Below are 17,462 nucleotides of genomic sequence, written 5' to 3' on the forward strand. Positions count from 1 at the left end.
CTTGAACGTAGGTGACACTTTAGAGTTTTTGAAAAATTTAACATAATACAAATCAACAGTAATGGGAATAGCTACAATGTTCAAACGTTGTAAAGTGTACTGTATTATGATTATCGCGGACGGGAGTTGGCGAATTTTACTTTTATTGGTGGCAGATTTATTAACAGTTTCTAAAACAAAGACATCAAGTGCTTGGTAGATCTTCTTAGCTATTCAGATCAATATAGATAAAAATTATTATTAAAATGCTGCATACAATACTAAAAAAATACAAGCATACAAATAGTCCTCAATTTTTAGCTGTATTTAGTAATCTGTCTCCTGGAATAATTCCAATATTATTCATTTTATCAATCATCAGGCCAGCCCTACATATGACATATTGATCCAGATGGAATACCTAGATATGGTGATTCAGGAGACTCTTCGTATGTACCCTCCAGCGGGAAGACTAGAAAGGGTTTCAAAGCAGACTGTTGAGGTTAATGGTGTCACCATACCAAAAGGGACGGTCTGCATGATTCCAGCATATGTTTTGCACCATGACCCTGAATTCTGGCCTGAACCTGAAGAATTCCATCCAGAGAGGTAACTTTGCCAACATTTCGATAAAACACCATATAGTCTTGGAAATTTTAAAACATAATGGAGTCCATGATAAAATTACTTTCCAACTGTGACTTATAAAGCGGAACTCACCTTATGTGTCTGCTCAGGTGTATACATTTTCCTTCATTTATTGAAGGAAAAATGCTGTTCAGCCCTACCTGGCCCTGTGTGAAATAGCGACCACGGCATCTAAGCTGGTAGAAAAAGGGGGTCAGCCCCCTCCGATGGCCTATCAGACTAAGCACTGGCATTACTTATTATATTTACATTGTTTTTCTCCAGATTCAGTAAAGAAAATAGAGCAAACCATACACCGTACACCTTTCTGCCCTTTGGAGATGGACCTAGGAACTGCATAGGGATGAGATTTGCTATGTTGACTATGAAAGTAGCCATCACAGCCATCCTCCAGCACTTCACCTGCCGACCATGTAAAGACACATTGGTGAGCTAACTACTCCATACAGTCAACATGTGCTTTATTTCCATTTTTTATTCATTGTTTTTCTATAATTTGTCTAAGTAAGTTTTTACTTTCTGCATAGATGGTCCTACCTGCAAAATAAACTACAACCTGCATTAGGCTGCATTCACCGAGCTGTAGTAACACACAAGAATCATTTACTCTATACATATTGATAAATGTCTGTATTCAGATTTGAGCTCTGGGTTGCCCAGTGTCCATATATCTGCTGAAACTACAGTACGTGAACTAAGATTCAGTCCTGGTACTGTTTTAACCGACTGTTATAAATTCTGGCATATCGATCTGCTGAAATATAATAAATGCATGGAAGGAGCCACAACCGAATTGGTCTCGGCCTCCTTCCTGGTCACTGTAGTGTAATTGAGGTTATGGATGCAAGGGCTGTCAGATGCAGAGATGCCCACACCAATGCAGTATGTAAGTGTTGGCTGGGCTCTGGGGGACAACTGTGACTAGATGTCTGGAGGGGTAGCTGTGGTACTGAATGGGGGCACCTATGAGGCAGACATTCTGAGGCGGCATCTGTGGCTGGCACTCGGGGCCATCTGTGGCTGGCACTCTGGGTAGGCATCTGAGGCTGGCACACACTATTAAGGGAACCTCAGTAGTTTACTCTCAGCAACCTCTAATAAAAGGCTAAAGAAGAAGAAAAGGCAAACATTTGTGGGTGCTATTTAGAATGTTGCATGCTTTATTTCACTATTAGTCTAAGGACCTATTCACGCTGAGTTTTTATGCGGGCAGAAAATCTGCCTAAGGCTATGTTCACACTGAGTATTTTGGGGGAGGAATATCTGCCTCAAAATTCAGTTTGGAACTTTGAGGCACATATTCCTCTCCCTGCACGGCGATTTTCGCGGCAATTATCGCGCCGTTTTTCGCCCGCGGCCATTGAGCGCCGCGGGCATAAAACAACGAGAAATACGCTTTCTCCTGCCTCCCATTGAAGTCAATGGGAGGTCAGAGGCGGAAGCGCCCGAAGATAGGGCATGTCGCTTCTTTTTCCCGCGAGGCAGTTTTACTGCTCGCGGGAAAAAGACGCCGATGCCTCCCATTGAAATCAATGGGAGGCGTTCTCGGGCCGTTTCTGCCGAGTTTTGCGACGCGGTTTCCGCGTCAAAAAACTCGGCAAAATACCCCGTGTGAACATAGCCTTAGGCTATGTTCACACGGAGTATTTTGCAGGAGGAATATCTGCCTCAAAATTCCGTTTGGACGTTTGAGGCAGATATTCCTCTCCCTGCACGCCGATTTTTATGGAGTTTTTCGTGGCGTTTTTCGCCCGCGGGCGTTAAGCGCCGCGGGCATAAAACACCGCAAAATACGCTTTCTCTGCCTCCCATTGAAGTCAATGGGAGGTCAGAGGCGGGAACGCCCGAAGATGGGGCATGTCGCTTCTTTTTCCCGCGAGGCAGTTTTACTGCTCGTGGGAAAAAGACGCCGATGCCTCCCATTGAAATCAATGGGAGGCATTTTCGGGCCGTTTTTGCCGAGTTTTGCGACGCGGTTTCCGCGTCAAAAAACTCGGCAAAATACTCCGTGTGAACCCAGCCTAAAAATTCCTTCAGGCATTTTGAGGCAGATTTTTACCTTCCTGCACTATCTTTGCTGCGTTTTTTGGCGGTGTTTTTTTTGTGCCGTTTTTCTGCCGCGGTCATTGAGTGCCACAGGCAGAAAACGCAGCGACAAAAGCTTTCTCTGCTTCCCATTGATAACAATGGGAGATCAGAGACTGAAACGCCCAAAGGATGGAAATGTCGCCTCTTTTTCCTGCAAGGGTTTTTTTCGCTAGTGGGAAAAAACGCCTCCACCTCCCATTGAAATCAATGGAAAAAGACTGTGAACAAGGCCTAAATGGGTGGTGGTCTTTTTATTTTGGAGGTGAATTATCTGATGATATGTGCATGTTATGTGTAATATATATGAATAGATATTTTAAGAAGGGGTTGTATGCAGGGGCGGACATATAACCTGTGTAGCCTGTTCAGCTGCACAGTAGCCGAAAGAGAGGATAAGCCCACTAAGGTCACAGGCGATTTTATTAACGCACCTTGACGTAAGTGTACGTCAAGGTGCAGGGGAAGAAGTATGGACCGTGCTGAGCGCGCTCCATATGCTGCGGATGTCAGCTGTATATTACACTAGAAACAGATAAAACAAACACGGCGCCAGATTGTGCAATAAAAAACGATAAAAGCCAGGGGCAAAAGATGGAAATTTGCTCACCTAGGGACGTGGACACCGGTAAAGATGTCGTAAGCGTATGAGAGCTGCTGCCAGGTCCGTGCACAAACAAAGCAAGTTTGTTGTCAAGAGGTAATGTAAATCCAAGAGAAAAAGGGGACCAAACGGCGCTGCTCAAGAAGGATGTCAGATGAGAAGAGATTATAATAAATAAATAAATGAATTTATTAGGAGTAAGGTAGGCTACGCGTTTCGACGCCGGACCGGCGTCTTCATCAGGCCAATGTGTACAATGCGACATTTGCTTCTTTATATATGTGGAGGAATTGACAAAGAATGGCTAACAAATTAGTGAAAAAACCGCCAACATAGGCGGGTCAGAGGTCACACACAGCGTTTGCCTGATGTTTACAAACATAGTCTAAAATTTACCTAAAATTTACATAAAAACATACAGATGTAATGTCATAAATACATTAAAAGATGTCTCTAAGGAGAAAAACACAAAATAAACCTTGTATGGAAAAAGGGCAATTCTAAGGAAAATATCTAAAAGACGGCCGATGACACGCAGAGTTGAACCGCACAACAGTTCAACATGTGGGAGGTGAGCCGCACGATGGAACGCAACAAGCAGAGTCGATTTGTGAATGAATGGACTAAGGACACACTAGACCGCAAACAGTAGGTCACGTGGGGCATGGAAGGGGACCGCCGTCGCAATAATGGACCGCAAGGACTGCAGGGGCGAATGGACCGGAGCAGAGTACGTAATTAAAAAGTTATTCAATAATGTCAGAAGTGTGTATTGCGGACCGTGTTAATATAAACTTGAAAAAAGTGATGATGAGATTATATATATATATATATAATATAAGTATATATATATGTATTGCGCGGAAGGTACTGTGATGAATGGGAGACAACCTGAGGGTCTAAACATACTACCATGGGAGAACCAAAAAAGATTTTGGGAGCATGACAGGGACATGAGGCATTTTAATCTAAGGACGTTTCTATGAGGTCATTCAGACCATTAGGGTGCAGGGTTTCTAATTTGAAGATCCAAAAATTCTCTCTCTGTTTGAGTTTTGTAAACCTATTGGGGGTATCCACAGGGATCTGTTCGATCGGGGTAACAACTAAATCAACAAAACTACAGTTATGTTTGAGGGCACAATGACGTGACACACTTTGTTTTAAAAAACCTTGCTTAACATTGGATCTATGTTTATTAATTCGGTTTCTTAATGTTTGGGTGGTGCGACCTACGTATTGCAGGTTACATGTACACTGCAGGAGGTACACAACATAAGTACTGCCACAATCTAAATGACTTTTAATAGGGTAATATATATTGGTTTTTAAGGAGTGAAATTGTATAGATTTCTTTGCGATATTTTTACAGCACAAACACCTAGCATGATTACATGAAAAAGAGCCATTTTGCGTTGAAGGATTCAAAGCTTTCTTTTTGTTACTATGTAGCCTGCTGGGGGCTAATACATTTTTCAAAGTTTTAGCTCTTCTAAAAGTGATTAAAGGTTTCGCAGGGAGTAATGTTTTTAAAAAAGGGTCGTTGGTTAAAACGTGCCAATGTTTTCTAAAAATGGACAGAATATTCTTGCTACTTTTATTAAATGAGGTGATGAAATTTACATTCTGTTTATTGAATTTATTTTTTATAGTTTTTTCAACAACACCAGTATTGGCCGGTATTGATTTTTTGATACATTCAGATTGGGTCATATTTCTTGCAAGAAATATGACCCAATCTGAATGTATCAAAAAATCAATACCGGCCAATACTGGTGTTGTTGAAAAAACTATAAAAAATAAATTCAATAAACAGAATGTAAATTTCATCACCTCATTTAATAAAAGTAGCAAGAATATTCTGTCCATTTTTAGAAAACATTGGCACGTTTTAACCAACGACCCTTTTTTAAAAACATTACTCCCTGCGAAACCTTTAATCACTTTTAGAAGAGCTAAAACTTTGAAAAATGTATTAGCCCCCAGCAGGCTACATAGTAACAAAAAGAAAGCTTTGAATCCTTCAACGCAAAATGGCTCTTTTTCATGTAATCATGCTAGGTGTTTGTGCTGTAAAAATATCGCAAAGAAATCTATACAATTTCACTCCTTAAAAACCAATATATATTACCCTATTAAAAGTCATTTAGATTGTGGCAGTACTTATGTTGTGTACCTCCTGCAGTGTACATGTAACCTGCAATACGTAGGTCGCACCACCCAAACATTAAGAAACCGAATTAATAAACATAGATCCAATGTTAAGCAAGGTTTTTTAAAACAAAGTGTGTCACGTCATTGTGCCCTCAAACATAACTGTAGTTTTGTTGATTTAGTTGTTACCCCGATCGAACAGATCCCTGTGGATACCCCCAATAGGTTTACAAAACTCAAACAGAGAGAGAATTTTTGGATCTTCAAATTAGAAACCCTGCACCCTAATGGTCTGAATGACCTCATAGAAACGTCCTTAGATTAAAATGCCTCATGTCCCTGTCATGCTCCCAAAATCTTTTTGGGTTCTCCCATGGTAGTATGTTTAGACCCTCAGGTTGTCTCCCATTCATCACAGTACCTTCCGCGCAATACATATATATATACTTATATTATATATATATATATAATCTCATCATCACTTTTTTCAAGTTTATATTAACACGGTCCGCAATACACACTTCTGACATTATTGAATAACTTTTTAATTACGTACTCTGCTCCGGTCCATTCGCCCCTGCAGTCCTTGCGGTCCATTATTGCGACGGCGGTCCCCTTCCATGCCCCACGTGACCTACTGTTTGCGGTCTAGTGTGTCCTTAGTCCATTCATTCACAAATCGACTCTGCTTGTTGCGTTCCATCGTGCGGCTCACCTCCCACATGTTGAACTGTTGTGCGGTTCAACTCTGCGTGTCATCGGCCGTCTTTTAGATATTTTCCTTAGAATTGCCCTTTTTCCATACAAGGTTTATTTTGTGTTTTTCTCCTTAGAGACATCTTTTAATGTATTTATGACATTACATCTGTATGTTTTTATGTAAATTTTATGTAAATTTTAGACTATGTTTGTAAACATCAGGCAAACGCTGTGTGTGACCTCTGACCCGCCTATGTTGGCGGTTTTTTCACTAATTTGTTAGCCATTCTTTGTCAATTCCTCCACATATATAAAGAAGCAAATGTCGCATTGTACACATTGGCCTGATGAAGACGCCGGTCCGGCGTCGAAACGCGTAGCCTACCTTACTCCTAATAAATTCATTTATTTATTTATTATAATCTCTTCTCATCTGACATCCTTCTTGAGCAGCGCCGTTTGGTCCCCTTTTTCTCTTGGATTTACATTAGCTGTATATTACAGCTGACACCCGGCACTAACGGCCCGGAACAGCGATCGCGCTGTTCCTGGCCGTTTAACCTCTCAAATGCTGCGGTCAATCGTGGCCACATCATTTGAAGTGTTAGAGTGGGCCGCCACCTCTCTGACTGCTCATTGGTGCCTCCACAACACCATTGTGGAGTGCCAATGGTTGTCATGGCAACCCATGGGCCTAATTAAGGCTCCCAGCACTGCCTTCACTCTGCCTCTGCTAAGCCCTGCCTGTGGCAGAGCTTAACAGAAGGCAGTAAAAATTACTATACACTGCAATACATTAGTATTGCAGTGTATTGTACCAGCGAACCAACGAAAGCTGGTTCGAGTCCCTTAGGGGGACTAATAGATTGTGTAAAAAAAAAAAATTAAATAACGTTTTTAGTAGTGAAATTTTTTTTCTTCAAAACCTAAAAAAACATTTTTTCCTCTGAAGTAAAATTTTTCACAAATAAACAAAATTGGTATCGCTGCGTCGTAAAAGTCGGAACTATTACAATACAACATTATTTAATATGCATGGTGAACGCCGTCAAAAGAAAAATATATATAAAACGCCAGAATCGCTGTACTAAAAAATGTTACCAATAAAAACCTAAACTTGTGGCGCAAAGAAAAAAAGAGCCCTAACACCGCTCAATCAATGAAAAAATAAAAAAGTTATGGCTTTCAGAATATGGAAAAAAAAAAATTTCTAACAGTTTTTTTTCTTTGTAAAAGGAGTAAAACATTAAAAAAAAATACATATAAATCTGGTATCGCCGTAATCATATTGACCAGCAGAATAAAGTAAATTTGTCGTTTTTTCTACAAGGTGAAAGACGTGAAAATAAAACCTAAAAGAAAATGGAGGAATCACCGTTTTTTCCAATTCCACTTCACATAGAATTTTTATTTCAGTTTCCCAGTACATTATATGGTACATTAAATGGTGCCAATAGAAACTACAATTCCTTCCGCAAAAAACAAGCCTTCACACCACTCCATTGACGGAAAAATAAAAAAGCGCGTCATGCTCAATATCTCCGCGTATTTCGCGCATCACGCACCCATTGAAGTCAATGGGTGAGTGAAAACCACGCAGGTCGCACGGAAGCACTTCCGTGCGAACCGACTGAAACAGCGCACCAGCTGTCAAAAGGATGAATGTAAACAGAAAAGCACCACGTGCTTTTCTGTTTCCAAACATCCAAACGGAGTGTCTTTGAGATAAGCGAACCCGGACAACCGAACCGAACTTCACCGGGTTCGGCCGAACTCGTTTTGGCCGAACCCGGCAAAAAAATTTCCGATACGCGACGTCAGGAGATAGTCACTGTCCAGGGTGCTGAAAGAGTTAAACTGTTTCAGCACCCTGGACAGTGACTTCCGATCCCAATATACATGAACGTGTAAAAAAAAAAAGAAGTTCTGACTTACCGATAACTCCCGGCTTCTTCCTCCAGTCTGACCTCCCGGGATGACAATTCAGTCCAAGTGACAGCTCCAGCCAATCACAGGCCAAGCACAGGCTGCAGCGGTCACATGGACTGTGGCGTCATCCAGGGAGGTGGGGCCCGATGTCAAGAGAGGCGCGTCACCAAGGACGCGTCACCAAGGCAACGGCCGGGAGGGAAGTTCTCGGTAAGTACGAACTTTTTCTTTTTTTTTAACAGGTTTCTCGATATTGTGATCGGCATTCACTGTCGAGGGTGCTGAAAGAGTTACTGCCGATCAGTTAACTCTTTCAGCACCCTGGACAGTGACTGACGTCGACTAGACTCATCTCTATGATGGCGGCTGCGCGAAAATCACGCAGCCACGCATCATACACGGATGACACACGCAGCTGTCAAGTGGTTTTTCGAGCGCAAAACGCAGCGTTTTTTGCGCGCGCAAAAACGCAACGTTCGTCTGAATCAGCCCTTAGACTGTAAGGGGTTAAAACAAGAATCATTCTTCTATTGCCTCCAACCCCTACTAACACTTTCTCCGAGTCTCTCATATATTACACAAACACTGCAACATCCCAGTCAACCAATCACAGATAGCTGATGATATAGTATCTGTGTGAGGAAGGTTTTCTGCATCCTTTATTATGGGTAGTTAACCCCTTTACTGACCTTAGACCACCAGATCTGCTATGATTAACACCTTCCCTGCACCTTCCCACCAGGGATGTTATTATTAACAACGACAAAAGATTTGATCCATCACTTCCCGTATGTGCTGTGTAAATGAATAGAGAGAAGTGTATGACGCTAATTGGTCACTGATTGGTCAGCGTCATACACTTCTCTCCACAGCGCCCACTTGGTCAAAAAGTAGAACACGCCCAGTTGTCTATTAAGAAAATCATTAGCATAAAGCTAATATAGATCATAAATCCGTCAAAAATTATCGTTTTTCTAAATAAAAATACACTTCTGGAATCTAAATTACAGCGCCGATCACATTATGTACAAGATAGGGCACTTATAATGTGGTGACAGAGCCTCTTTAATGCTCTGATTGGTCCCTTTTTGTTTTTAATTACATATGCATGTATTTGTGACGTACACTATAACTAAAAACAAGTGTATGTGAAACGCATGAGCATCTGAAACAGTGGACCTCTCACTGCAGCATGTTTTAATGGATTTCCCAAAAAAAGAAAATACCATTAACTCCTTTATTGCCCTAGACCACCAGGGATGCTACCCATTGCTGCGGGGGAAATTAAGAGGTGTGGTGGCAGAGAAGGGCCCGAATGCTGTTTTTGCACGGAGGCCCTCTGTTATTTGTGTCTGCCCTTGGTTGTATGCATTGGATATTAGTAAATTATTTGTTTGTGAGGGAAATGTGGAGGAGAAAATGGGATGGGAGAGAAATTTGTAAAATAAGATAATTCAACTTCTAGCTGTAAAGCTGCATTTGCTATTGAGTCAGCTGCTCATGTATGTCATCTAAGTTCTTGTTTACACCCATGTGAGGTGATATAAACTTGGCACACTTCCAGAACTGCAACTTTCATGAGGCAAGTTGAGGATCTCGCCTTAGGCGCTGGCCTGGAGGGGGTGGTAAAATTGAGTCCTGACAGTTTGTTTAACCCACTGTCTGCTCATTTGTCTAACTGCTTCTCTGTTGACTTGTTCCCTCACAACGCTGCACCGAGCTGCCAGGACCGTGAGTGGATGTACCACTGCCCATTAATGAAGGCACTCAGCGTTGTGGCTCATGTGCAGTGTAAGGAAATAGATTGTGTTCTTTAGCGTGTTTCTGCTCTGATTTTCTGAAAATCTCTGTAAAAATGTTTGTTGTTTTGCCACAATTTTCTGAAAATTGCGGCAGAACCACAACATTACTTTGATTTTCAGAAAACCGCCACAAAAAATGTGCAAAAGAACATAATTTATTTCCTTACACTGCACACCCCTTATGGAGCCACTATGGCTTCTGCATTGCTTTCTGTAATTCAGCCTCCAAACAACCCAGCTCTTCTTTCCATGCTTCGAACTAAGGTGCTCTTCACCTCCACTCAGGTAAAAGGCTTTTTTGTGTGTGTGCCCAGCTACACTTGTATGTAGCTAGTGATTGTAAATGTGTGTAGTAAATGTTCGTGCATGCAGTGTGTGTGCGCGCACATGTTTATATTGTGACTGTATGTGTGGAGTGCGCATGTGTATAAGTGAAGAGCCAGGGCCGTTGGGTGGCTTTGTTGGTAGTACAATCACACATTGGCTACAAGTGACGAGTAATGAAGCTCCCAGTGGTTTTAGTTCCTGGGCGGTGAGAGAGAGAAACTGATGTACACCGCTTAGTTTTTCATGTGTGGATGTTTAATACAGCCTTAGGCCTTATCCAGAGAAACTTAAATTACGTCCGTGTGCTGTCCATTGAAATAACTGACAGCACACAGACCAATGCAAATCAATCAGGCTATTAACACATGCGTGATTTTTCACGTGTGTGAAAGTCACTGCATATCCTATTTTGGTCCATTTTTGCGGACCACGTTGCCCATTGAAGTCAATGGGTGTGTGGAAAAACACGGACAGCCAGGGCTGCCATCAGGAATTTCTGGGCCCCATACAGCGAAGATGTCTGGGGCCCCCCTCCATTACTGGGGGTGCGCAACGGAAAGTGTGGCACTCACGTTTGTACGTTATACGCATTAACTGATTTTTGTGCTGATGTCAATTACAGTGAACGAAACCATGGAGCAGGCAGTGACCGGTTAATGCTCTGGATTTTAAACTATTTAGCCCAAAAAAAAAACACAAAAAAAAAACAAAACAACATTTTAACCCCTTAATGACCAGCCTATTTTAAACCTTAATGACCAAGCCATTTTTTTGAGTTTTTCCATCGTCGCATTCCAAGGGCTATAACTTTTTTATTTTTGCGTCGACATAGCTGTATAAGGTCTTGTTTTTTGCAGCACAAGTTGTATTTTTTAATAGTACCATTTTGGGGTACATCTAATTTATTAACTTTTTTTGGAGGGGGGTAATGGAAAAAACCCATAAATTTTGCCACTCTTTTTTGCGTCTTAGATTTACGGCATTTACTGTGTGGTATAAATAACATAATATCTTTATTCAGTGGGTCATTACGATTGTGGCGATACCAAATTTATATATATTTTGTATGTTTTACTACTTTTACACAGTAAAAACACTTTTTTTTCAAAATTATTTGTTTTTGTGTCACCACGTTTTAAGAGCTTGTTTTATTTTTACGCCGATTCAGCTGTATTTTTGCGGGACAACTTCTAGTTTTTATTGGTACCATTTTGGAGAACATGCGACTTTTTGATCACTTTTTTTATCAAAAAGAAAACACCAATTCTGGCATTGTTTTTTATTTAATTTTTTACGGCGTTTACCGTGCGGGTTAAATAACTTAATCGCTTTATAGGTGGGGTCATTACGGATGCGGCGATACCAAATATGTGTAATGTTTTATTTTTTTTCATATTAAAGTATTTTATAAGGAAAACAGTGGGTTTTTCATTTTTTTTTGTTTATTAACTTTATTAAACTTTTTGTTAATTTTATTTTTAGTCCCACTGGGGGACTTAACTATGTGATCTTCTGATCGCTTTTATAATACCCTGCAATACTTCTGTATTGCAGCATATTATTGCCTGTCCGTGTAAAACTGACAGGCACCTGCTAGATCAGGGGTCTCAAGCACGCGGCCCCTGGGGCTGTCATCTGCGGCCCGCGGGACACAGAGCCGCTAGTATCGGCTCTGCTCCGAGACTCTGGAATTCCCTGACATCGCTGTCCATATGTGGACAGTGTGTCAGGGTCTTCCCCATAGCGGAGTCCCGGGCAGAGCGCCAGTATAGGCTCTGCTCCGGGACGCTGCGGAATTCCCTGACATATCTGCCCATATATGGACAGTGTGTCAGGGTCTTTCCCAGAGCGGAGTCCCGGGCAGAGCGCTAGTATCGGCTCTTCTCTGGGACTCTGTGGAATTCCCTGACATCGCTGCCCATATATGGACAGTGTGTCAGGGTCTTCCCCAGAGCGGAGTCCCGGGCAGAGCGCTATTATCGGCTCTGCTCCGGGACTCTGGGGAAGCCTCTGACATCGCTGTCCATACATCGACAATGATGTCAGGGGCATCCCCAGAGCAGGAGTCCCAGTGATGTCAGGAGCACAGCTGGAGTCCCGGGAAGAGCCTACAAGCGCTATGCCTGGGACTCCAGCTCTGGGGTTGCCCCTGACATCTCTGTCCATATATGGACAGTGATGTTAGGAGCAGAGCTGGAATCCCAGGCAGAGTGCCAGAAGCGGCTCTGCTCCGGGACTCCAGCTCTGGGCAAGCCCCTGACATCACTGGGGCAGTCTCTACAGAGGGCACTGGGGCAGCCTCTACAGGCACCTGGGCAGCCTCTACAGAGGGCACTGGGGCAGCCTCTACAGAGGGTTCACTTTGGCAGCCTCTACAGAGGGCACTGTGCCAGCCTCTACAGAGGGCACTGTGCCAGCCTCTACAAGTGGGTGTGTGGCAGTATCTGAAGAGGACACTGGCATTATCTAGGGGTGTGCTGCATTATCTACAGAGTGCACTGTGGCCTTAGCTACAGAGGGCACTGTGGCCTTATCTACAGAGGGCACTGTGGCCTTATCTACAGAGGGCACTGTGGCCTTATCTACAGAGGGCACTGTGGCCTTATCTACAGAGGGCACTGTGGCCTTATCTACAGAGGGCACTGTGGCCTTATCTACAGAGGGCACTGTGGCCTTATCTACAGAGGGCACTGTGGCCTTATCTACAGAGGGCACTGTGGCCTTATCTAGGGGTGTGTTGCATTATCCACAGAGGGCACTGCGGCAGCATCCACAGAGGGCACTGCGGCAGCATCCACAGAGGGCACTGCGGCAGCATCCACAGAGGGCACTGCGGCACTATCTAAAAAGGGGCTGCCCAATCTTGACATTTGTGCTAACTGAGCCGCCGGACTGCATTTAGCGACACAAACTGGAAAGCTGGATTGTTGAAATAAGCACGTGGAGAAATATCTCAAATTTTAAACCTAGCGCTATTATTATAGTAATGTAGTGTTCTAGTAGTTCAAATAACTAATTGATTAACAATAATTTTGTATTGTATCAAATTTGAAAGTAATGCGGCCCGTCAACTTCCCATTTTTTATATATGCGGCCCACTTACCCGGCCGAGTTTGAGACCCCTGTGCTAGATCATGCCTCAGGCATGGCTTAGCAGGCATCCACCACAGGCAGACCTGGGGGGCTTTTGTTAGGCCCCCAGCTGCCATAGAAGCCATTGGCACCCTGCGTTTGCAATTGCAGGGTGCCAATGGGGTGAGAAAGGGAGTACGCTTCCTCCAAAACCACTTGGATGTGGCGTGGCGCTCGCTATTAAGCGCCACATCTAAGGGGTTAAATGGGTGAGATCGATGTTGAAATCGATCCCGCCCGTTAGTGCAGGTGTCCGGCTGTCTTTAGACAGCCCGACACCCACTTTAGCCGGTACAGGACACCCGTGCCGGGCTTATGTCAGAGCGCCGTGAAAAGGCGGCGCTCTGGCATAAGTACCCTTAACGGCCGCTGTGAAAAGTCGTATTGGCGGTCGTTAAGGGGTTAACATACTTTATATATTGTACAAGTGGGGTCAGGTGGGATGGGAAGCAGGATGGGGAGGGGGGGACACTCGCCTGCCTGCAGGTCCAGTCGGCTGTGTAGAGACGGAGCTGGCTGGGGGTCAGGATCTCCACACGGAGCTTCTGCTTCTGTTATTCCTCTACGATGCTGAAGTTGGCTTCTTATTCGTAAAGTTCGTGAAGTTACAACAGGTCTTCAGGGGGGCGCGAGCGTTGTGAGGGGGAGGGGGGCCGACAGTCCGAGGGGAAAGACGACGACAGCCCGACAGGCCCCTTTTCTTCAGCCATGTGGCTGGGCCCCTGATGGGAGTACCACTAGTACTGCACTGATGGCGGGCCTGCGGACAGCACACGGATGACATCTGTGTGCTGTCCGTGTTTTTCACGCACCATTTGCTAAAGCAATTAGAAAAAAAAAGAGGAACACTAATGCCACACGGAAAGCACACGGATACCACACGGAACTAAAATGTATGAAATACAGTCCATTTTTTGCAGACGCAAAACTGACATGTTTGTCTTAAATAGGACTTAGATATTGCTGTATTTAGTATGAGTTGTATGCTAACTTTATTTATAGGTTTTATTGATCAAATTATATTTGGGTGTATTCACACGTTTGGGTCAAATCACGTTTCACGCTGCCATGAATTTTGACAATGGTGGCAAAAAAAAATTAACATGTGAATACAGCTATTTGGTTTTAGAATTTTTAACGGGTGAGGCATTTCACTTTTTGCCTCAGGTGGTAGAAAAGCTAGAATAAAACAAAGAGTTATACTTATTGCCTCATCTTTAAAGGCTATGTAAGCGTTTGAAGACTTTGTTTTAGTAAAAAAAAAATAATGTATTATGGTATTTAGTGTAATGCATCATGCACACGAACGTTGTGCCACTCGAGCGGTTTTTGTCGGCATCCGAGTGGCACCCGATAGTCTTCACAGATCCATTCACTTTAGCGAGTGAATCAGGTCTGTGAAAAATTATCCGAGTCTCCGATCCGAGGAAAGATAGGACATGTTCGATCTTTCCTCGGATCACTGACGGAACTCGGCCGTGTGCATAAGGCGTAACTTTATAAATGTTTTTTATTAAAAAATTATTTTGACTTTTTCAGCTACAGCTGCTTTATATTCTGTATATAGAGCAGCTGTATCTTGCGCTGAATCCATCAGGTCAGCGAGACCGACGTCTTCGGTGACAGGGGGTCCTGCATGTCTCTAACACGCAGGATCCAGTTGACTCTCGTACTTATTATTTAATTTCTATTTCTTTAGAAATACAATATTCCATCGAGCCAAAATATCTTGGAACAGTTGTTATTAATCACATCTAAGTTATGAATGGATTCGGATTTCAGTGCAAGATATAGCTTTTACACTAAGCACTATAATAATTTTTTTAAATTTTTTTTTTCTAAAACAAAGTATTCAAAGGTTTACATAGCCTTTAGTATTAAATACACTGAAGTTCCTCAAATGCATCTTTGTGCATACCAATACAATCCCCTTTCAGGTCTCTATCCATACTCTTGCTACTTTGCCACCGACTTTCTCTCAATTTAAATACAGGATGTTTATATATGTTGTTGTTTTTTAAATGTGCCCCCTACAGAATCTTGCTAACGGTTTCTGTATAATTTACATGTAGTCCCATTGAGAATAATTGGACATATTGATTGCCTATAAACGCTGCAGTCCATGTTGATCTTGGAATAATGCTATGTACTAACATACACATTTCTCATACAGACACTGGTGAGTGTGGACCCCTTAGATAAAGATTATAAATAGATGACTTACCAAAATTAGGCAATAAATATCTGAATAAATTGTGTAAGTGTTTGTGAGGCCATCTATATTCATATAATTTTCAGTGAAGGGAGAGAATGACAAATAAAATAAATGTATCATATCGAAGTTGTATTACGCTGCTATCTCATTTTATGTTGTTCTGGTTTTTTAGATCCCAGTGGAGTTCAGCAATAAAGGCTTCATGCAGCCAAAGAAACCAATTGTTCTGAAGTTTGTGTCTCGAACTACAGCTGATGAGTGATCAAAAGGATACAGATCATGTGTGTCCACTGTCTACGGATGATCCAATTTACCACATGTAGCCTAAATTACACATGTGGATTTTTTTGTTATTTTTAAAGTAAAAGAAGTATAAAGAAAATGCAAATGTTGTAACAGTTCATGCAATAGTTATTCCCAATGCCTGCCGTGTCAGAACATTACTGCGTTTTAAAATACTGCTTAAGGATTCCTATATAAATATGTACCGTATATACTTAGATAACAGTTACATTCACTTATGTATAAGGTAGAACACCATCTACTAACTGGGGGGGATAGTTCTTTTATATTTGTATGCTGCTTCACATAGATACTCTATCGAGGGGAATTTATAAATTTCCTGTCATAGAAAAGTCACAAACAGCACCAAATTAGCAATTTGCAGTAAAAAAGTGGACGGGGCTTAATGGAAGGGGCAGGGTCACTCACAGCCCAGCAAATTGATCATAATTAACGCCATGGCTGGCGTAGATTTCACTTTCTGGCGCACAAACTGCCTAATTTATTAAAAGGCTTGCGCCTCTTAGTAAATTGAAGCCGTTTTACTTCAACTTTATATTAAGACTGGTGATTGAATCGCAAGTCTTAATAAATTCACATTATTGAAAGGAGCTTTATTTACTTATGGCTACCATTAACAAGCTGCAGAGGCCCACATGATCAAGTATCTAGTATTCCAGTTTCAGAAAATTATTGTTATTGTTTGCATTATATAAAGATATACAATTTTCCAATATACATTCTGTATCATTTTCTCACAATTTTCTAGATCTCTGCTTGCAGTCATTCAATGGGAACCTTCATTGTTTACTTCCAGTGGATAAACCACTGTCCTGGTCATGGTATTGGAAGTGCTGTCTCCTCGTCTGTTTTTGTCTATCTGGTCATGTGATAGACACACAGGTGTTGGGATCGTTACAGTATGTGTATCAGAGCTGTGTCTTGTAATGATCACAGCACCTGTGTGTCCATCACATGACCATGGACAGACCATGGATATTCCATAAATAACCCTTTAAACTCACCATACACATTATCTAAAAATCGGCAGAAAGATGGACGACTAATAGGTCGTCCATCTGTACTGAAGGTTGATTTAATCACCAAACTTACAGATACATTTTAATCTTACATGTGTCAGGTCCGTATTTCACACCGAATAACCACCTCTGTAAATTGAAAGCTGAAGGCATGCCTGGAGAGAAGTACACCACACAGAAATGTTTGGTACACAGCTTCCCTCTGTCAGCCAGGAGGAAGACTGAAAACTTTTTATTCAGAACAAAGAAACACAGAAAGAGACACATGCCTCCTCCCCAGAGATGTGGGAGTGCCCAAGCCCCCCCCCCCACCGGTTTCTCAGCTGTAACTTCTCAGACTCACTCTTCTTGCATTCCAGGGGGCGGTGTCTTCCATAGGTGTGTCCGACATGAACAAAGAACTTGTTATATATATCAGTATATTACACAAAGAACTGAAATGTATATATGTATGTATGTGTGAGGATAATATTTTTCAAACAATATACATGGTAATGATCCCTGACAGTCCACCCTAAAAATAGTATTACTCTATCCCTGAGTCTTGCCTAGCAACCTACCACTGA

The 17,462-nt window shown here is 42.3% G+C and overlaps 1 protein-coding gene across 1 annotated transcript in view; it reads left to right on the plus strand.

Annotated features, from left to right (window-relative positions):
* The window catches only part of LOC142759667 (cytochrome P450 3A9-like), a 61,950-nt gene extending 45,339 nt beyond the window's left edge, over positions 1–16,611 (plus strand). Inside the window, exons 11-13 of the mRNA XM_075862089.1 lie at positions 362–588; positions 892–1,054; positions 15,747–16,611. Of these exons, the coding sequence (XP_075718204.1) occupies positions 362–588; positions 892–1,054; positions 15,747–15,836 (480 nt within the window). The 3' untranslated portion in view covers positions 15,837–16,611. The remainder of the gene's footprint in view (positions 1–361; positions 589–891; positions 1,055–15,746) is intronic.
* Positions 16,612–17,462: the final 851 nt, after the last annotated feature.

This window comes from Rhinoderma darwinii, chromosome 4, assembly GCF_050947455.1.
Source record: "Rhinoderma darwinii isolate aRhiDar2 chromosome 4, aRhiDar2.hap1, whole genome shotgun sequence".
NCBI lineage: Eukaryota > Metazoa > Chordata > Amphibia > Anura > Rhinodermatidae > Rhinoderma > Rhinoderma darwinii.